This window comes from Parasteatoda tepidariorum, chromosome 2 (genome assembly GCF_982258835.1).
Source record: "Parasteatoda tepidariorum strain Cologne lab strain chromosome 2, Ptep-v5.0, whole genome shotgun sequence".
Taxonomy (NCBI): domain Eukaryota; kingdom Metazoa; phylum Arthropoda; class Arachnida; order Araneae; family Theridiidae; genus Parasteatoda; species Parasteatoda tepidariorum.
In genome coordinates, this window is record NC_141756.1 from 53,846,835 (window position 1) to 53,869,213 (window position 22,379).

Below are 22,379 nucleotides of genomic sequence, written 5' to 3' on the forward strand. Positions count from 1 at the left end.
TGGATCTTGCACACTGTCTACAAAGTGTTGGACGGCCGAATCTTAGTGTATCTCAGAAAGGCAACCTGAAAAAGCGAGATGTGATAATCATAGAAAATCGACAGCCAGTTCTTTAAAGCTTTCACCAGCTTGACTTCAGTTGCAGGTGGCTACGTTCTTTAGAGCATTTTTTGATAAAGCTCCAACGAATTTGAAAGGAGTTGCTTTTCAGTAAGCTTTCCCAAGATGAAAGGATTTGCTTGTTGAGTCCCATCTGTTAGTTTCAGCGATCATCAAAAATTGAGCTTTGTACACCTGTCAAGATAATTTTCTGACGAAAGTGTAATAGCAGCTAAGTTGGAAGCAGGAATTTATTCTATGATGTAACTGGCATAGATTTTAATCTATGCTCTAGGTATTTAATCTTAAAATCTAATTTCTTGTTGAAATCTTCCACCATCTCTCTTCTACTCAATTCATTCTATTTTTCACAGCCTTTAATTTCTTCAGAACTTCCTCTACACAGAACATTTCTTTCTTAAATTCTTCCTGGTTGGCATCCAACTTAGTCTTCATCTTCCGAAACATCTTTACCAGTTTAACCGCAGCCATTACTCTTGTAGTTGACATTCACTCCATTCTCGATTCTGCCACCAAAAATGTTCTAAGCACAGAGGTTTGTTTTGACTGGTGACTAAGGAAACAGTTACTAAGAATTCAAAAATTTATTTGCAGAAATTTCTAGAAAATACAGTTATTCCCAGTATTTAAAGCACTTTCAAGCTATCAAAGCTCAGATAACAGCAGAATAGGAAAAACACAGGCTCTGCGACTTCAGAAGACTCAATGATCTAACTCAAGTCAGAACACTACTACAGTCACAAGCAGAGTACTCTACTTGTGAGGCACAATCCTATTTATGCAGACTTGGTGAGAAAACCCTGAACTTGAGGCATAATTTGAAACTATTCTAGTATAACTCCGTAAATATTGGTCCCATCAGTTTGAAACTTAATTTGCTTTGCGATTTGAATACTTAATATAAATTTTTATTACTTATTAATTAAAAATGCAGGGATGAGTTTAGAACCAAACAAAGCTAAAAATATAAATTAAAAAAAAAAAAAATAATAAAAAATTGTGCAAAACAAATTTTAAATTAAAAAAATAAAAATACCCGAAATATGAGCAGAAAATAAATTATGAAGCATATCCATAGAGTTTTATTCATAGCAAAAAAAATATTGTGCACAGTTTCTTTTAGAATTGTGTGAATGTGAATCTTGGTCTGAGATTTATAAATCACATGAATTACGATGTGTGATTTTAAAAAGCAATTTCAAATTATGTTTACATTAGGTAGGAAAAAGTGTTAAATTTTTTTTTAAAAAACAAAACAAAATTTTTCTTTAATAAATAAAACTGAAAAGAAAAAAGCAGAAAAAGACATCCCTGAATATGCAAAGAATGTGGCTTCTTTTCTCCAGAATTTTTTATTGAAGATTATAATAAAATAAGTTGCACATGAATATTAACTGTCATATTAGGAATGGATAAAGATCGATTAATGATGTATTTCAAGTTCACTAGAAGGGAAGGGGATATTGAGAAGTATTCAGGGAGAACAAACATCCTATTTACAAACGGAAAATAATCCTAAACAAATAAAACTATTTTTTGTCATTATGTTAAATTAGATTATAGAATTTTTACATTAATACACTAGAACACAAATACTAGAAGAAGAATAGAAGTCAAACTCCGACAATTATTAAAAGTCTCCTGTGATAGTCTTTGTCTGAAGGTCACTTCTGTGGCAAACAGTTCATTGGTCCCCCCACACTTCCTGATGAATACAGCGGAAAATAATAAATTTCTATCCATACTGTAACGAGAGAAAAAAATCATGAATTATTTTTTTAGTAGCTAATAGGTAAAAAAAAAAAAAAAAAAGGGTTCCAATGTTTCGCAACTATTGTAAAATAATCATTTTCTCCTACATTTTGGTAAATAGTCACTATAGTAGACTTTTCTTCAATATAGTCATTTTAGTTGTCAATGGCAGTCCAGTAAAAGGTTTCATATAAGGTTTTCAACATTAAAGCAACCATTTATTAAAAGATTTCTTGCTAAGTCTGGGATCCCTTAAGATTAAAGCTCGTAATGAAGGAGTATGACTTCATATATTTTGCTAAATTGCTGAAAAAGAATAGATTTAGTTCTGAAATCAAATTCCACATAAAAAATTTTATAATTGGAATTTAAAATATTGGATTTTAACTAGTAACATAAATTAAACATAATCTTACCCAAAGTTTTGAGAGCTGTAAGAATCTTAGTTATATTCAGACTATTTAACAGAATGTCAACTGCTCTATTTGTACGGCTAATAAGGCTGTGATATTCATCTGAATTAGCATTTTTAATTTTCTTCTGAATATTTAACAGCAACTTGTTAGAGATATTACGTCGTGTAGAATATCCTCGCCAATGTGCCTAAAAATGAAATTTTTTTTAAAAAATAAAATCCTGATTTTAAAGATTTAGTCACAAATAGAATGATATAAATTTTGCATGAAAGCACTTTGAATAAATGTAATAGTATACAAATACTTTCTGTTCAGTTTTGTGAGAGAGCAGCATGTTGTAATTTAATGATAAATAAGAAATATTCCGCTGGTGGCGCTGAAGAATGTTGCACGCCACCAGACGCCTGAATTCTAGTTTTCTACATCTGCTTCTCTTTTTTTTGTGTTTTGTGCCGTCTATGTTATTAATAAAAATATAATTCCAAAGAACCGTCTTAAGGTAAGTCAAATTCTTTCACACTTAACCAAATTAGTTCATTATAGAAATGACATTGGTAAAGTAATATTTTACACAGTGTCTTTTGTGTAAGTAATGAGAACAAGTTAGGGCATTAATAACCTGGGAAAAGGCACTTGTGTGAAATCATGGTGTGATATAAATAAAATAACAGTCCACTGCGTCAATATGTGTCACGAGTCCTGTGTTTTCAAGAGAAATGACACTTTCATTAGTCTAAAGTGTAAAAAACATTTTATATCCCCCCCCCACTAATCTAGAAAAGTTGGAAACTAATTGCTTAAACATACATATAAATTCCATATTATGGGATCAAAATTTCCTGGTTTCATTTTCAGTTTTAAACAATCGAAATAATGATGTGAAAATAAACTGAAAAGTTCAAAAAATTTCACAAATCAAATAGCCTACACAGGGGTTTTTAAATTCTACCTTTAAAAATTTGATTTCCGGAAACTTCTATGATTAATGATTTTTTGAAACGTCTGGACCTTCGATCTCCGGAAACTTCCGGATCACTGTTAGCGAAAATTTCGGAAATCCGGAGCACAATCAGCCCTGCTTATAATACAAATATTTTTACCAAAACAGTCGTAGAACATTTAGACTACAAGATTATATTACTCTGAAAATAAGTAAAATTAAGTTTAAGAAATTTTTAAATAAAAAAAAAAAATTAAAATGCAAGAATAGTTTTTTCTGAAAGCAAGGGAAAAAAACCTTCTAATATTTTTACATCACTATATTCTTTCCTGTAAATACCTTACTTTTAAGCTCGGTCTGAACAAGAAATATCAGGGTGTTCTACAAAGATCACCCAGAATATTTTAAAAATCCTTATTAAAAATGCAACAAAAATTATACATAAGGTGGTCAAAAATTAATATCTAAGCGAAGAATTAAGAAAACTGCTGTTCAATGTGACAACAGTAGAGAAAGGCAGATACAGGGGTGATTGTGAACCCAAGTCAAAATTCCGGAAAATTTCTTGAATTAAAAAAAAACAAAAAACAGTTTAAATTGAAAAAAAATTTAAACAAGGTTTTTTTTCCTATATTTCCTAGTTTACTTAAAGTATGTTTAAAATTTCACACATACCTACACCATTTACACATAGCTATGATGACCTGGAGAGGTAATTAAAATTTACAAATATGTCTTTCTTTCTTGAGTTTATGACTATAACAACTATTTACTGATAAAAAATTAATATTAATCATGAATATAAGCTTATAAAGTATCTCTCTGGCTCTCCCTTACAAACAAATAAAATAAACTGTGTTTTTAAGTTCTACCTTTGAAAATTTGATTTCCGGAAACTTCTGTGATAAATGATATTTTGAAACGTCTGGACCTTCGATCTCCGGAAACTTCCAGATCACTGCTAGTGAAAATTCCGGAAATCCGGATTTTTTCCGGAGCACAATCACCCCTGCAGATATAATGAACAACAAAACTAAGACAATCATCATAACTGGAGGTTGAAATTTGAAAACATTTCTAATAGTCAACTTTTAACACTGGTTTTCTCACACAATCAAACTTGTCTAGTTGTTTATTACAAACTTTTAATACTGTGATTTCAGTAGTATTTTTTGGATGATCCAAATTGGATTCTGGGTTGATCCAAATACATGCAATCACAATTTTGATTCTCTGCAGAGTGCATTGCTCCTGACCCATTTTAATATAAATTTGCATCAATTTTAGAAAGGATAGAAATTGGGCAAAAAATACAGATTTCTACAGATCTGTGAAAAAGTTACACAACTGAACATTACACATAGCTTTTACATTAAGTTAACTAGATGTGAAGATTACTTTTCTTACATAAATATAGACAATAACAAAAATTTATACACAATAACCTGAATTTTAAGAGCAGCTTTTTCTTTCTTCTGGTAGCATCTCCTGAAGAATGACTGAATAACAGCGGCTGCCTTTTCCCTTTTGGCAAGGTAAAGGCGAGCAGCACGTTGAAAACCTACAACGTTTCTTCGAAGATTAGTAAACCATTGTTGTTGTTCATAAAGTGTTAATCCATTCTAAAATTATGAATAATTTCATTAATGATTGTAAAAGAAAAGTACTTAAAAAAAAAAAAAAATCTTGGTGGAAAGCTAGACTTTCTGGTGAAAGCTTCATAATTGTCTTTTAGAAAAAAGTTATATTTGTTAAAGTTACTGTTTAGAAAAGGATTGCTAAGAAAACACACAAGAGAAAAATGTTATGAATTTGTAATAGAGAAATGTGAGAGGAGAAAAACTTCTTTGCAGCTCTGTATCCTTAAAAATAGAACTACGTGACAAAGTACTTAAGATGTCAATGAAGTGCCGTTAAAATCCAATCATTTTATTGAACGCATTAGGCTATCAATTACTACTTAATTTCTAAGTAGGAATGTGCCTAATACTAATAAAATTATACAGGAATTTAATATTAAATTTAAAAAAAGTAACTTAATGACTCATGAAAAAAATTTGACACTTAAGTGTAATTTTTTTTTTCAAATGTTCTTTGCAAGCAAAATTTCATTACAAATGTTCCTTACAAACAAAATTTCATTTCTCTCAAGAAAGTAATGAAATAAAAAAGCCTATTTTTAAGAGACAGGGTACGTAGCCAAATCTTTGAATCAAAAATAAGCACTTTTAAAAAACTTTTCAAGCACTTTACAAAAATTTTCAAGCACTCAAAAAATTAATATTGAATCAATGATATTATTGAAAAACAAAAAACTTTTATGAACAGTTTCAGCATTAAAAAAAAAAAAAAAAAAAAAAAAAAAAAAAAAAAAAAGAAACGGACATAAATCGAAACAATCAGTACTTTCCCACATCACCGAGTGAATTCAACTTGACTCTGAACAAAAGTACCCTTACCCCCTACATCAAAAAAGTGTTAGAAGTAAAATAAAATAAACAAGAATAAAATTATAAATTAAGAAGAAAAACATTTAATAAGGATCTGACTCTATCCGAATTGGAGCACTCGGGTTTCAGTTTCAAGTGAGCGCGCATGCTCAAATCATAACGTGGGTACGACATGAAGTCCGTGTGAATGATTACGTAGAAAACACCCCATTTTTCGTGAAATGCAGGGGATCCGCCAGATATCACTGAAGGAAGAAAAAAAATATTCGTGAAAAAAAGCACTTTTTTAAAACGCCAGCTGAAAAAAGCACCTTTAAAAGCTTTTAAAAACGAAATCTCCCAAAAAGCACCTTCTAGTACTTTTTACAAACGCTACGTACCCTGAGAAATTATATTGAAAATTCTCAAAACTAATTTTTATTACTCAACCATTAGACCGAAATCTTGACTATGAATCAAGGTATTCCGAGAGGTGTCAACTATTACGGATAAGTAATAATAGTTGGCAACTTTGGGAATGATGAATGCTTTTATAAATGAGATATTTTGAGCGCCTAAAGAATAAATGTTACCCAAGAAGCAAGGCGAAAAAAAACCCTAGATAAGTCTTATATTAAAAGAAATCTTAAAAGCACAAACATACAGTGGCCGGGAAAATTATTCACTTTGGTTTCTTGTAATCCTTACTCAAATAACAAGAAAAAGAAGTGGAAGAATTGCTCAGATGATACTTGGAAATTAGGAGGTTGTGTGAGTAGTGATTATAAGAAGCCACAAAAATCTGCTAAGCACTATAGCAAATACAATACCATTATGAGCAAGGTATTTTTACCACAAAGTTTTGCTATCCACCAAGTTTGAATTTTTAAAGGTACTTACTTCACTTTTGATAAAAAATTTCCTGGACAAGAATCTGCGAAAATTTTTCTGAATCATGATAGCTGACAACTTCTTTGATACATAGGATTTCCGAGCTAAAAATTGCCTAACTAAAGATTGAATAAGTATAATCTGTTTACGAGTTATTAGATATGATGATCTAGAATTTCTACCAAGAAGTTTTGCTCTCCACCAAGTTTGTATTTTTATGGCACTAACTTGCATTTTACAAAACCTTTTCCTTACCAAAAATCTACGGACTTTTTTCTGAATTATTATAGCTGACATCTTCTTTGATACATAGGTTTTCTGAACAATATATCGTCTAACTAAAGATTGTATAAGTATGATACGCTTCCGAGTCATAAGATAGGATGATCTGGTATTTCTGCCAAGGAGTATTGCTCTCCACCAAATTTGTAATTTAGAGGCACCTACTTTCATTTTACAAAACTCTTTCCTGGCCAAGAATCTACGGACATTTTTCTGAATTATGACAGCTGACATCTTTTTCGTCATATAAGATTTCTGTGCAATAAATTTTCTAACTAAAGACTGCACAAGTATTATATGCTTTCGAGTTGCAAGATATGATGATCTAGTATTTCTGCCAAGAAGTTTTAATCTCCACCAAGCTTGTATTTTTGAGGCACTTTCTTGCTTTTTACAAAAATCTCTCCTTATTAAATATCTGCGAACATATTTCTGAATTATGACAGCTGACATCTTTGTTGATTTATAAGATTTTTGTGCAAGGAATTGTCTAACTAAAGACTGTATAAGTATTACACGCTTCCGAGTCATAAGATAGGATGATCTAGTATTTTTGCCAAGAAGTTTTGCTCTCCACCAAGTTTGTATTTTTAAGGCACTTTCTTTTCTTTTACAAAAATCTCTCCTTATTAAATATCTGCGAACATGTTTCTGAATCATAACAGCTGACATCTTTTTCCTCATATAGGATTTCTGTGAAATAAATTGTCTAACTAAGGACTGTATAAGTATTACACGCTTCTGAGTCACAAGATATGATGATCTAGTATTTTTGCCAAGAAGTGTTGCTCTCCACCAAGTTTGTATTTTTATGCCACTAACTTGCATTTTACAGAACTCTTTCCTTACCAAAAACTTACGGACATTTTTCTGAATCATTATAGCTGACACCTTCTTTGATACATAGGTTTTACGAGCAATATATCGTCTAACTAAAGATTGTATAAGTATAATACGCTTCCGAATCATAAGATAGGATGCTCTTGTGTTTTTGCCAAGAAGTTTTGCTCTCCAAAAAGTTTGTATTTTTAAGGCACTTTCTTTCTTTTTACAAAAATCTGTCCTTATTAAATATCTGCGAACATGTTTCTGAATCATGACAGCTGACGTCTTTTTCCTCATATAGGATTTCTGTGCAATAAATTGTCTAACTAAAGACTGAAGAAGTATTACACGCTTCCGAGTCACAAGATATGATGATCTAGTATTTTTGCCAAGAAGTTTTAATCTCCACCAAGCTTGTATTTTTATGGCACTAACTTGCATTTTACAAAACTTTTTCCTGACCAAAAACTTACGAACATTTTTCTGAATCATTATAGCTGACACCTTCTTTGATACATAGGTTTTCTGAGCAATATATCGTCTAACTAAAGATTGTATAAGTATAATACGCTTCCGAATCATAAGATAGGATGCTCTTGTGTTTTTGCCAAGAAGTTTTGCTCTCCAAAAAGTTTGTATTTTTAAGGCACTTTCTTTCTTTTTACAAAAATCTCTCCTTATTAAATATCTGCGAACATGTTTCTGAATCATGACAGATGACATCTTTTTCCTCATATAGGATTTCTGTGCAATAAATTTTCGAACTAAAGACTGTATAAGTATTACACGCCTCCGAGTCATAAGATAGGATGTTCTGGTGTTTTTTCCAAGGAGTTTTGCTCTCCACCAAGTTTGTATCGTTGAGGCATTTAATTTCCTTTTACAAAACTCTTTTCTAGCCAAGAATCTACGAACATTTTTCTGAATAATTATAGCTGACATTCTTTTTCTCATGTAGGATTTCTTTGCAATGTATTGTCTGACCAGAGATTGTATTAGAATTAAACGCTTTCGAGTCACAAGATATGATGATCTAGTATTTTTGCCAAGAAGCATTGCTCTCCACCAAGCTTGTACTTTTGAGGCACTTTCTTTCTTTTTACAAAAATCTCTCCTTATCAAATATCTGCGAACATGTTTCTGAATTATGACAGCTGACACCTTCTTTGATACATAGGTTTTCCGAGCAATATATCGTCTAACTAAAGATTGTATAAGTATAATACGCTTCCGAATCATAAGATAGGATGTTCTTGTGTTTTTGCCAAGAAGTTTTGCTCTCCAAAAAGTTTGTATTTTTAAGGCACTTTCTTTCTTTTTACAAAAATCTCTCCTTATTAAATATCTGCGAACATGTTTCTGAATCATGACAGCTGACGTCTTTTTCCTCATATAGGATTTCTGTGCAATAAATTGTCTAACTAAAGACTGAAGAAGTATTACACGCTTCCGAGTCACAAGATATGATGATCTAGTATTTTTGCCAAGAAGTTTTAATCTCCACCAAGCTTGTATTTTTATGGCACTAACTTGCATTTTACAAAACTTTTTCCTGACCAAAAACTTACGAACATTTTTCTGAATCATTATAGCTGACACCTTCTTTGATACATAGGTTTTCTGAGCAATATATCGTCTAACTAAAGATTGTATAAGTATAATACGCTTCCGAATCATAAGATAGGATGCTCTTGTGTTTTTGCCAAGAAGTTTTGCTCTCCAAAAAGTTTGTATTTTTAAGGCACTTTCTTTCTTTTTACAAAAATCTCTCCTTATCAAATATCTGCGAACATGTTTCTGAATTATGACAGCTGACATCTTTATTGATTTATAAGATTTTTGTGCAAGGAATTGTCTAACTAAAGACTGTATAAGTATTATACGCTTCCGAGTCATAAGATAGGATAATCTGGTGTCTTTGCCAAGAAGTTTTGCTCTCCACCAAGTTTGTATCTTTAAGGCACTTTCTTTCTTTTTACAAAAATCTCTCTTTTTTAAATATCTGCGAACATGTTTCTGAATTATGACAGCTGACATCTTTTTTCTCATATAGGATTTCTGTGCAATAAATTGTCTAACTAAGGACTGTATGGTTATAATATGCTTTCGAGTATTAAGATATGATGATCTGGTACTTCGGCCCAGGAGTTTTGCTCGCCACCAAGTTTGTATTTTTGAGGCATTTAATTTCCTTTTACAAAACTCTTTTCTAGCCAAGAATCTACGAACATTTTTCTGAATAATTATAGCTGACATTCTTTTTATCATGTAGGATTTCTTTGCAATGTATTGTCTGACCAGAGACTGCACGAGTATTATATGCTTTCGAGTTGCAAGATATGATGATCTAGTACTTCTGCCAAGAAGTTTCAATCTCCACCAAGCTTGTATTTTGGAAGCACTGTTTTGCATTGCTTTGAACTTTCTAGTTAAAATCATCCTACGAAAATTTTTTTGAATCTTAACTATGCATTGTACATGTTTTAGGTATACTTTTCGAGCAATATAACGGCGAGTTAAAGATTGAAGTAACACAATTCGTCTTCTACATAATAAATATGACAATCTAGTCTTTTGTCCCTGAATTCTTGCTCTCCACCATTGCTGCACTTTCATTGTAGCTGATTTTAACAAAAGATATTTTTTCCTATGGATATATTTTCTGAAGGCAGCTTGAATCTTGATAGCAGATTTTTTCTCACGTTTATCTTTTTGAATCAGACGATACCACTTTTGTATATAAATAGTTGCATCCCGCAAATGCTTGAAATTTTGATAACACTGGCGTGTGAGAAGAAAAGACCTAAACTTCCTCTGAATAACAATAATTGATTCCTTTAACTTTAAGAACCGCTTTCTAGCTGCGTGCATTTTAAAATATGATTGTATCACTGTAGCAGCTGCCTTTTGTCTACGTAAGTGCTTCCTCAAAATCATTCCCCTAGAACAGGCTTGAAGTTTTACTACCATGTTTCGCAGGTGCAAATATTTTTGCCTTTGAATGGTACCAGCTGCTTTTGCTCGGAATGCAGTTTGAATTTTAAGACTTGCTCTTTTTAATTTTGAAAACCTGTTTTGAATTAACATCATGCGAATATTTTTCTGTATAATTATAGCAGCTTTAACCAATTTTGAAAGTTGTTTTCTTGTGGTATAACCTCTGTAGAGAGCCTGAAAAGTAAAATTTTATACTTATTATAATTTTTCATTACAATTGTTCTAAACATTTATTATTAGTTATAACTATTTCTATAGGTATAGACAAATACTCCTTTACCTAAATATTTTTTTTTTACTTCAATAAAATGAATTTCTTTTACAATCATTATTTGTATAAACCACAATCGCCTTATGTGATTTCTGTTGGCAGAAGATTAATTTGGATATGAGATCAAACTTTAAAGTCTGATCTTGGAATATATGAAGTTATATTCCAAGATATACTCACACATTGTAAAAAGTAATTCCATATAGCAACATTAAAACAGCAAACAATTACATGGTATCAAACTTCACTGAATAATTAACTATAAAAGTCATACTATTTTTGACTTGGGTTCCACCAAGCATTAAATAGATACCATTATCAATGAATGATACAGTCAGTAATTGCAACCATTGAGTAACAACAGATTCGACCTTATCACCATTGAAGTAAACTTCAGCAAGCAAGAAAAAAACAAAGGGTGCTTGGAAAGATGAAAGTGACTTAGTTCAAAATCCTGAATGTAGGGGGATGCTAAAAATCTCCAAGCCAATACTTGTCTGATCTCAACGTATAATTTTTTAAAAATCGATCCTCAATATTTTTTATTATTTATATTCAGATGAGCTGAATATGTCTGACTGCAAGAACAAGGATTTGGAGGAAATACAGGCAGTCATGGGAAATTTTTGGTCAAAAAAAATTCCTACAAAATTTTTTGTTACAAAAAATAAAATTTTAAGAAAAAGTATTTTGTGAAACTATCGTTTTTCCTAAAGTTGAATTTGTGAAGGTACCACTGAACAGTAGTAAATTTGGCCTGGACAGACCCCTGATAAGTGAGACCTTAAATTTAATTAAATAAATTATTACTATTTCAACGTATTTTGATATTTTTTATTTAATAACACATATGCTCGTTTATTCAAGAATTGTGTAAAACCAAATGAATTTTTTTTCTGATATAAACTTTATTTTCCAAACTTTGTTCATTGGGAATATTTTCTACACTCCTGCTCATATGTACATGAATATTTCCAATATTAGTGAACTAATGTTAATTTTATTAATGATAATTAGTTCACTGATTAATTAACTAATTATAATTTATAAAAATTATAACATATTTAAATGAGTCACTAATTTTTACTAACTAATATACTATTCATATTTAGTGCAGTTCTTAAAATAAATTTCCTAATTACATGTTACAATAGACTATGCAACTCAACATCAATAGAAAGAACAGTTTTTAATTTTGGTCTTATTCATACAAAACTGAAAAATGAACTTAGGAGATATGTGACTGACATTTGACTGGGGTGAACAAGAATGTTGGTTGAGTCAGCCAGGAAATGAAAGGGTTTCATGCTGGAACATATACACGACAGCCTGTACAAAAATAATCAAATTTAAGAAAAGCAGCTAAAATTAGCAGATCATTTCTTTACAAGCATACACCTCTCATTTTTACTTTACCTTAAAATGAAAAGAGAGAATAAAAATTACCTGAATGACAGTAGCTTTAGAATCTAAAAATTCTCGAATTTTAGATTCCTTAAGATGTTGCAATTTTTTCTTGGAAGAATACACTCTCCATCCACACTGAATAATGATGGCTGCCTTATCTTCTATTATTTTCCTTTTAAAGGCTAAGTGTTTTCTCCAAGCTTCCTGAATAACTCTGGCAGCAGCTATCTCTACCTAGTTAGGAATGTAAAATCAAGATTAGTTTTAATAAAATATTTTTCTTAAAAGACTGCCACAGTTAAAAGACATATGTTTTAGGTTTCCTATTAAATTTTAGAAATAAAATTCAAGGAAAATGTCTTTAAAATTCTAGATTACATCATTGCAATACATGGCTATATATTTATCAGAAATATATATTTTAAAAAGCAGTGAAACTTAATTTATGATAGAAAATATATAAAATATCACATCTTTTAAGAAACAAAATTCCCATAACTGAAACTTTATTGTGCAAGTATTTTTTTTCTTTTTTTACACACAGCAATATTAATTATAAATAAAGCAATATTTTACTCCTTTTCTCATCAAGACTTCTTTTCAGATTTAAAATCAGTAAGAAAAATTTAATAATTAAAATTTAGTAAAATTTAGTAAGTAAAGTTTATAAGTAAAATTTAGAGATATTTAATGGATGTCTCTGTTTGGCTGGATAACAAATAGCAGGCAGGATGTGTATAAGATGTAAACATTTTCACAGAATGAGTTTAGATCAGTTTTCTACAGCCACATTTCCAGAATACATGTGAAAATCAAAAGAAACAGATGTCAATTACAGATTATTTCAGTTTGAAATAAATGCATAAATTGTTAGTATTTTTTACATACATTAATGTAGTACACAATATCTATTGTATAAGATGAAATCTGTTAAACATAAAATAATTATGATAGCCCCACCAATTTAAAGGTTAACGTTGTTTGACTGCACTATATTTTTTATACATTATATTCAAGGAGGACTGTGTTAATATTTAATTTTTTTAAAAAATACATATATATTGCAATCAAATAAAAAAATAGAAATAATTATACCTTTAATTTTTGAAGCCTTTTTTCCAACTTCCATCTTCTGTAAGCTAACTGAATAGTACGAGCAGCTCTTATTTCAGAACTGAGCTCCATCAAACGGATATTGATGTAAGAAACCATAATGATCATAACCTTTTCATCGGGAAGTCTGTTTGACACATTTGCTGGAAAGGATAATATAGGAATCTGTCCAATTTCATGAAGCTAAATAAATTGTGGTTAAAATAAGAAAAATTAAATAAACAAGCACATGTCAATATATAAAACTAATCTATCTATTATTTGAAGCATGTTTATAATAAAACTTAAAGTAGTTCGAACAACTTATTATTTTAAGTTATGCGAAAGAAATTTAAAATGTATTACATGTTTTCTTTAACAAAAAATGCTTTTTAGGATAAAATAAAAGATTCTACTTAAAATCATTCAGCAACTCAAGAATACACTACTATATACCTATTTTCAAACTCACAAAAATGTGAGCTTATTTATGAATTCAAAAATCAACAACTAGATTAAAAATAACAATTTAAAATAGATTAAAATAATTTTTACATTTAAAGAACTTCCAATAAGTTTTTTTATAAGAAATTATCCAATGTATTCTAACCTGCGTGCTGGTAGAGATTGCCAAATGTGAAGAAAAGGATCTAAACAAATTATTAAAATTGCATAGGTTCTGAAACCTTGAAATAGTTAGAAAAATTACAGAATATTTTTTTATTATTTCAACTTCTACTAAGACATCTTATTCCAACAAATTTAAAAAAAAAAAAAATCATTAAAAAAATTACAAAATTAAAATTTTAAAACAAAGATATACTAATTTAAGGTGCTAAAAGATTTAAAAGCTCTGACTTCTCCATTTTTTTCCACCAAAAAATTGATTAACACAAAATGTTTATTAAAAATACAAAAGTTTTATTTAAAAAAATAAAGATGTTAGCAATTCACATAAAATAAAAAAATATTGATTTTAACAGTAATAGTTTAAATCCAGAAGTTAAGAAAGCAAAGTGTGTGAAACTTTAACTTCTTTTTCTTTAAATCTAAATTATTGAGCAGATGACTACTCTTTGATTTTCAAGGTCAACTGATTTTTTTCCTCTCTTTTACAATAAAGAATGAAAAAGTTATTGACTAGGTTTTGCCTTCTATTTAAAGGTAAATACAATTATAACTTTTATTAATTTCGTCTTTATGACAGTTAAAGATTTTTAGATTTCTTTTGTTAATTAAGGAATCTATCATGTATTTTTATCTGCTAAGAATACACACACAACAATGAAAAATGCCTTAAGGCCATTTTCTTAAATTTATTTATTTTTTTAAAGAAAACAGCGTTTATTGCAAACATTGGAATGATAAAAGTTTCCTTTTTTTTTTTTTTTTGCAATCCTCTTCTGAAAAAAATTGTACATTCCCTTAAATATGAGTAAGATTTTTAGTGGTATAGCATTAGTGTATATTTTATAAAAGATGGCAGAACAATTTAATTTACGATTATTAACAAACCTTTGAAAATACAAGATCCCAGTTAGCTTTTTCATTTTGTAACAATCTTTTCTTTGCATCCACACTCAATTTATCTAAAATAGAACAAGAATTTTAGGTGTTTACAGAATATAAAGTTTAAATGTTTGATTATAGTCATAACATACTCATATGTAGCATAAGTTACATATCACTATAACAAACAAAGCAATTAGTTTTACATTTCTTGCATGTTTTTAAATACATAGTGTGTCTGGCAAAATTTTTCAAATCTTTAAAGACTTTAATGCTAAAATTTTTATAATTACATTTTTTTCAAATACTAAAAGATAGAAAACTAAACAAACAATTTCAAACTAAATTTTCAGAACATATTTTTAAACAATACATTTGTTAACATTTTCAAACAAAAGGAAAATTTGAAGTATAAGCTAAGCTAACATATAGGAGAAAAAAATCAATCTTTAACCTAAAATAAACATAAAATATCATAAATTAACATTATCATAAAATAAAATGTAATAAATAGTGAAGTTGTACACCATTTTTTTTTCATGTAAAATAATTTTTTCTATTAATTTTCTTTTATTATGTATATTTAATACTATAAAATAGAGAGATCTTTTTTTTTTTTCAAATTAGGCTGCAACCCAACTCTCTTCCTCACCAACACAACCATGAATGCTTTTCTTTAAAAAAAAATTTTCTTCTTAAAAGTCGATATTTGTTACAAAAACAAAGAACATTTTGCTTGTAGAACATAATCATCATATTTTTAGGCATAAAAATTTTATTTGTAAAACATAATTATTATAATTTTAGTGAGAACATTGTTAATCACAATGAAATAGTATTTCCTACTACAAGTTTGTTATTAATTCTCAAACTAATTATTGGATGTTGAGTTTTGTAAACCGAAAAAAAATGGGAGAAAAATCTCTATAATTGCACAAAAAATTTTCATAACTTTTGAAGAAATTAGAATTCAGAAGAAAAAAATTAATCCCAAATTTATAAATAAAAATGGATTTTTTAGCAAGTTAAATTACAAGTCTTTAGTATCATATTTCTAAAAGAAATGTAGAACAGCCCTTCAGGTATAATTTTACTACAAGTTTAACAGTTTGTGCATTTAAAAGCTAATTATTGAATGTTAGCATTTCATATTCAATCATATTCTCTATACATTTTCTACACCCTTTAAAAATTTAATTTTCTAAGTTTTATAGTTTGTATGTAGCAAAGCAAAATCGAAAATAGAACAACTAAAACAGTTATTCTTAAGACATTTTAACATAGAAAGATATAAACAGTGCACAAAAAAAAAAAAAAAAAAAAACCGACCACCATGAATAATCGGATTTTCATGTTCTGCTACTCAATGTTAATGGCTTGAGGGGGTGACCTCAAATTTGCTATTTAGTAAATGTAGACGATATTTTAAGTTACGAAATCAGACACAAAAATGTACTTTCTCTGAATAAACATACCTTTTATCGAAGGTTTCAGATTTCTGACCAACATAATAAAGGGGGTAGCCGCATAAAAATATAGTCCCCATAGTTTAGTCAAGGGAGCAGTCCGAAATTTGGACCCCTTAATGTTAATTTTATTTTTTGCGTATTTTGCTATGTCTAGAGAACTTTTTAAGCGAATTGAAATTTTTTTTATATTAAGATAATTCCATGCAAAAAATAACTTTTAACATTTAGTATTTTATTTAATAATGGTCAAAAAAAATTTTAATGGTAAGGTATATAATTTTTAGATCATTTTAAAGTTTGCAATTTTAAATAGCAAAATTCAAAATTTTAGTGAAATCAGTCGAATAGTTCCTGAGAAATTGAATTTCAAAAAATTCAGATTTTTAAAATTTGATTTCTCAGGAACTATGCAACCGAATTTTTCAAATTATGACTTTTGCCTTGCAAAATTATATACTTTAAAATGAAGCAAAAATTTGTATACCTTACAACTCAACATTTCTTTGACCATAATTAAATAATAAATTTTTACTAAAAATTATTTTTTGCAGAGAATCATCTTTAGGTAAACAAATATTATTATTGTGAGCAAATATAATTCAATTTGCATAAAAAGTTCTTTAGATACAACAAAATATGCAAAAAGTAAAATTAATATTAAGGGGTCTTAACTTTGGACTGCTCTCCTGACTAAAATATTGGGACCATATTTTCTAGATTGCAGTTACACCCTATAGTTTGGGGATGACAAATTCGAATCCGTCGAAAAAAGGTGTGTTTATTCACATAAAGTACGTTTTTGTATATGATTTCATAACTTAAAATATCATCTGCACTAATTAACATATTTGAGGTAAAATTGAGTTATAGAACGTGAACATCCGATAATTAGATCAAAATTCATTCCGTTTCCTATTTTGCGCACTGTACAAAGCACAAACAAATAAAAAAAAAACACCCTGATTACTTTTGATTTAAAGACCGGGTTTTCTAGTACTAGGTGAAATTATTTTATTTTTAAACTATTGAAAAAATTGTTAGGTTTAAAATTGTATCGTGAATATTTCTATATTATCTTAAAATTTTTTTAGATTTCTCCCATTTTTTCCAGATTTTTAACCAACTGTTTAGATAGCTAGATACTCTGCATAAATTCAGAGATTTTTTCATTTTAATTCCTTGCTCAATAAAAAAAAAGTATGCATCTTTAAATCACTTGGAAGAAGAAAAAAAAAAAAAGGTCTGGGCAGAATATTATTAAGTGTTTTTCTAACAAGAAAGGAAAATGTGTTTAAAATGTTTCTTCTAAATGAAGTAATATTTTCCTTTGAAAACACCAAAGCATTTTTATTATTAATATTTAGAATCAGTTTTATAAATTTTAAGAGTAATAAGTCATTTTAACAATTTAAAAAAATGTATGTAAAAAAATATGTAATTATATTGGAAAATTAGAAGAAACTAGTAAATTTCAGTACAGCTAACTAACATTAATGGATGTATAAAACATTTTTGAAAGATATAGAAAAAACTAAACTAATTGTTATTTACAATTAATTTAGTTTCACTAAATCTTTCGAACACGATGAATTAATGTTTTAAAGGGGGAAATTTATAATGTAAAATAAATTTTTTAAATTAAATAATAAAAAAAAATTACCATTTTCAGACATAAATGGACTGCTGTCAGTTTCATCACATTCCATTACTTTTGCTACAAAGGTTGAAGTAGTTTCTAGCTTAATTGCTTCAAAAGGAAGTATATTTGGGTGATAATGATGTAACATTAAGCACAATGCTCGGCCATCAGAAAAAGATGCAGTGAAATTTTGGACCTAAATCAATATAACAATTTAAAAAAAATACTAAAAAATGCAAAACATTTAAACATAAATACAAAATCAAATAACTTTTAAAATTTAAATTAATTTTCAACAAAAATTGTACTATAATATATTTAATTAAACTGATTAATTTATCAATATAAAAATATACTTATTCAAAAAGTTTATAATTTAGGTTATTGCTTTAAAAAAATTTTAATACAAAAGCTTATTTATTTATAAAATCCACTTAAAAATATTCACAACAAAGTATATTAAACATTTTAAATAACATTGGGATATATATATTTGTGGAAGACAACTTAAAGGTACAGACTTATGAATGATCAATATCACAAAATAAAGCTATACATTGAAGTATCTTAAAAAAGAGAAAGAAAACGCATAGTGGTTTAATTTTCTTTTTCATTTGAAATTTTACACAAACATTCAAGCAATATATATATATATATATATATATATATATTTGCCTTTGCTATACTATTTCTGTTATTGCAAAATTAAATACAACCCCTCACAAATTATCAAAATGAGTGAAATTTTTACACTAAGAAAAATTAGATAAAATATTACATTTACTTGCCTTTAATTTGTATTGAGCACAAACATATTGGCACCATTGTAATAAATGCTTCAATATTTCATTATCTTCATACATTTTTGAATTAGTGAAAGACAAATCACAATTTTCTGGTTTAGATTCCTCAAAGGCACTGAATGCAGCATAATCAGCCTTTAATTGCAAAAGACGCTTCAGGTAAGCATTTTCTTTCATCAGTATTTCTTTGTTCAGCAATTTAGAAATCTAGAAAAGATTATTGACTTTTAAAAATAAATGCCATCAGAACAGCAAAGGGATTGTGAAAAAAAAGAAGTTTTCTTTAAGTACCTGAGTTTTGAATATGATTTGCCATAGCAAGCTAAGAGTTTTCTCCCTGTTCCCATCAACAATATCTCTCGCATCAATATTTCCTGCAGAAAAATATTAAAGCACATTAGTTTTAAGCTTAGCAATTAAACACTAACAAAATTATTTATTGACTTGTTGACATTAACTATTTATAACAGTGATATATGAAGGAGATGTATGACAAATACAGATTGACCTCTACTACTATGCACAGTGGGCAGAAAAAAAAAGATATCACCCTGAATAACTTTTGTTCTAATGATCGGATTTTCACATGCTAAGTGTCAATCTTAATCGTTCCTGGGGGTGACCTCAACTATGCTATGCAACTGTTTAGTGCTAACTATAATTAAATTATGAAATAGGACACAAAAACGTACTGTCTCTAAAAAACATGTTTTTTTTTAAATTAAAAAAAAAAAATTAATAAAAAACATATTTGGATTCTTAACTTTAAAAATATTGGGGGGTAACCACAATCTCAGAAATATGGTTCCCATAGTTTGGTCAGGAGAACCATGAAACCTTAAAAGAAAAAAAAAGAAAAAATAAAATAAAAAGAACAAAAAAAAAAAAAAAAAAAAAAAAAAAAAAAAAAAAAAAAAAAAAAAAAAAAAAGCCATGTAAACTGAGAATTTGGCAGAAGAAAGCAATTTTTTATACAACGAATCATACAATATGCAACACATTATTTCAATATGTCATTCTTAAATATAACATATGTCAATGCTTTTAAAATGCCACTTAGCATTCAGCAATTCCTTCACTTACAAAAAAAAAAAAAAAAAAAAAAAAATCGTAAATGATATAAAACCTTGTGAATGTGTATTAGAATTGCTATGCAATCTACATCTCTTTTCCCCGGTCACTTTTTTTTATTTCATTAAACTTTCTTGCCTAGAAGACTCAATCAAAGATGTAAAAATGATTATCTGAAAAATTTTGCACATAGCAGCTGAAAAATTGTCAATTGCCTAGAAACTTCAACTATTAATAAATAAACCTCTCTGAGCAAATACAGAACATTACTTAAATTTTATTTTTTATAATCTAAACTTGATTGCTTAACAATGGAGTAAAATTGAATTAGTCTATGGGTTATTGTAAAATATTTATTTGAGGTGCATTTTGACTGGCTGTTTCTGACATCCAAAATTATCACAGAATATCATTGTATCTGTTTGTCAACAAAACAAATAAGAAAACCAAGTTTCTATAGCAATAAATTTATTTTAAAAACATATTAAACTGGTAGACATACTCTCACAAACAGAGTGACAAACAAGTAACATAAATATAGAATGAATACAAAAAATTCGGCTTCAACAGAAGCTTAAATACTCTTTAAACAGCTAACTGATGATGTCATGATCCACGCAAGAACGACCAACAGTAAATGAAAAGAAACTGGCAGATCCCTGCAGACCATGACGTTACTGACATAAGTTGAATGCACGAGATCTTCGTCCTAATTGACTGACAAAGATCGAATCTATAACCTTTTGTTATTTAATTAATCAAAATAGAAAAACCCTTTTAGCTTTATTTATCTAATAGTTTTTTGGGACTATCGCCAAATATATGTACAGGGTGCGTAGCCAAATTCTTCAACAGAAAATAAGCACCTTTAAGGCACTTTTCAAACACTGAAAAATATTTTTAGGCATTTTAAAAAAAAATACCATAATTAGGCAGGGTTGGCAAGTTTTTGACAGTTGTTGGTTTTATCCAAAGTAAGTGATTACAAAAAATTAGTTCTGAAGCCGCAGTACTACAATCTCATTTTTAAGTTTTGCATGAATAAGACCAAAATTTGAAATTGTTCTTTTGATTGATGCTCAGCTGTATAGACTAGAATGTTGACCTAAACTAATATAACATAATAAAATAACATATAATTAGGAAATTTATATTAAAAACTGTACTAAATATCGATGGCAACTTAATTGAACCCTTGAATTGATTGATTTCAAAAATTATTAACTCATTTAAGCAAACATTTATATTTTTTGTAAATTATAATTAGTTTACTTAATAGAGAATATATTATTTTTATAATTTAATGGAAATATTTATGTACATATAAGCAAGAGTACAGAAAATTCTCAGTCCCTAATATTTCCTCAAAACAAAGTTTTTTTACTTTTTTTTTATCGAAATTTCCTCCAAAATTTTAACATTTTTCTTTTTTAGCACCATAATTTTTAAAAATATTTTTGGAAAGTAAAAATTATATAAGAAAAGAAATTTGTTTGATTTTACACAATTCTTCAATAAACAAGCATTTGTTAAAAATAGTAATAATTTATTACATTAAAGGTCCCTCTCATAAACTTAAGGAATTCAAACTAATAAGTACACAAATTGACATTCAATGCTGTTTAAGATGGAAAAATTTGCAAAGCAGCAAATTTTTTAATTTAAAGAAATTTTGCAGAGAATTTTTAGACCGAAAATTTTTCCTTTGGCTGCCTTAATTTCCCTTAAAGCCTTGCTCGCATGATTAGACATTCTGCTAACCTGCATAGAAATAATAATAATAACGAACACAGGGGTGATTGTGAGCCCAAGTCAAAATTCCGGAAAAATTTCTTGAGTTCAAAAAAAGAAAAGAAAAAAAGAAGTTTACATTGAAAAAAATTTTAACAAGGTTTTTTTCTTCCTTTTTCTCAATATTTCTTAGTTTACTTAAAATATATTCAAACTTTTACACATTCCTATACCATTTACACATAGCTATGATGACCTGGAGAAGTAATTAAAAATAACAAATACATCTTTCCTTCTTGAGTTTATGATTATAACAACTATTTATTGATAAAAAATGAATATTAATCATGAATATAAGCTTATAAAGCATCTCTTTGGCTCTCCCTTACAAACAAATAAAATAAACTGTGTTTTTAAGTTCCATCTTTGAAAATTTGATTTCCAGAAACTTCTGTGATCAATGATTTTTTTTAAACTTCTGAACCTTCGATCTCCAGAAACTTCCGGATCACTGTTTGCGAAAAATTCGGATTTTTTCCGGAGCACAATCAGCCCTGCGAACACTAAGAATAAAAAAATTTTTTTTTTAATTTTATTAGTCGAGATCAGACAATTATTGGCGACCACTTTAGTTATACTTAATCTAAAAAATATGCCTAAATTGTGGCAAAAAATAATTAAAATCAATATTTAGATTGATAATAATAAACAATTCATAGTTATTACTTGTCATAT

General features: G+C 28.4%; 1 protein-coding gene across 1 annotated transcript in view; it reads right to left on the bottom strand.

Moving 5' to 3' along the window:
• Window positions 1-22,379, bottom strand: part of LOC107441296 (uncharacterized) — a 56,521-nt gene that overhangs the window by 8,808 nt on the left and 25,334 nt on the right. The window contains exons 12-20 of the mRNA XM_043051918.3: window positions 19,134-19,216; window positions 18,828-19,049; window positions 18,061-18,235; window positions 14,938-15,011; window positions 13,426-13,626; window positions 12,370-12,564; window positions 6,558-10,826; window positions 4,674-4,850; window positions 2,289-2,475 (exon numbers count right to left, since the gene is read on the bottom strand). Coding sequence (XP_042907852.2) covers window positions 2,289-2,475; window positions 4,674-4,850; window positions 6,558-10,826; window positions 12,370-12,564; window positions 13,426-13,626; window positions 14,938-15,011; window positions 18,061-18,235; window positions 18,828-19,049; window positions 19,134-19,216 — 5,583 coding nt within the window. The remainder of the gene's footprint in view (window positions 1-2,288; window positions 2,476-4,673; window positions 4,851-6,557; window positions 10,827-12,369; window positions 12,565-13,425; window positions 13,627-14,937; window positions 15,012-18,060; window positions 18,236-18,827; window positions 19,050-19,133; window positions 19,217-22,379) is intronic.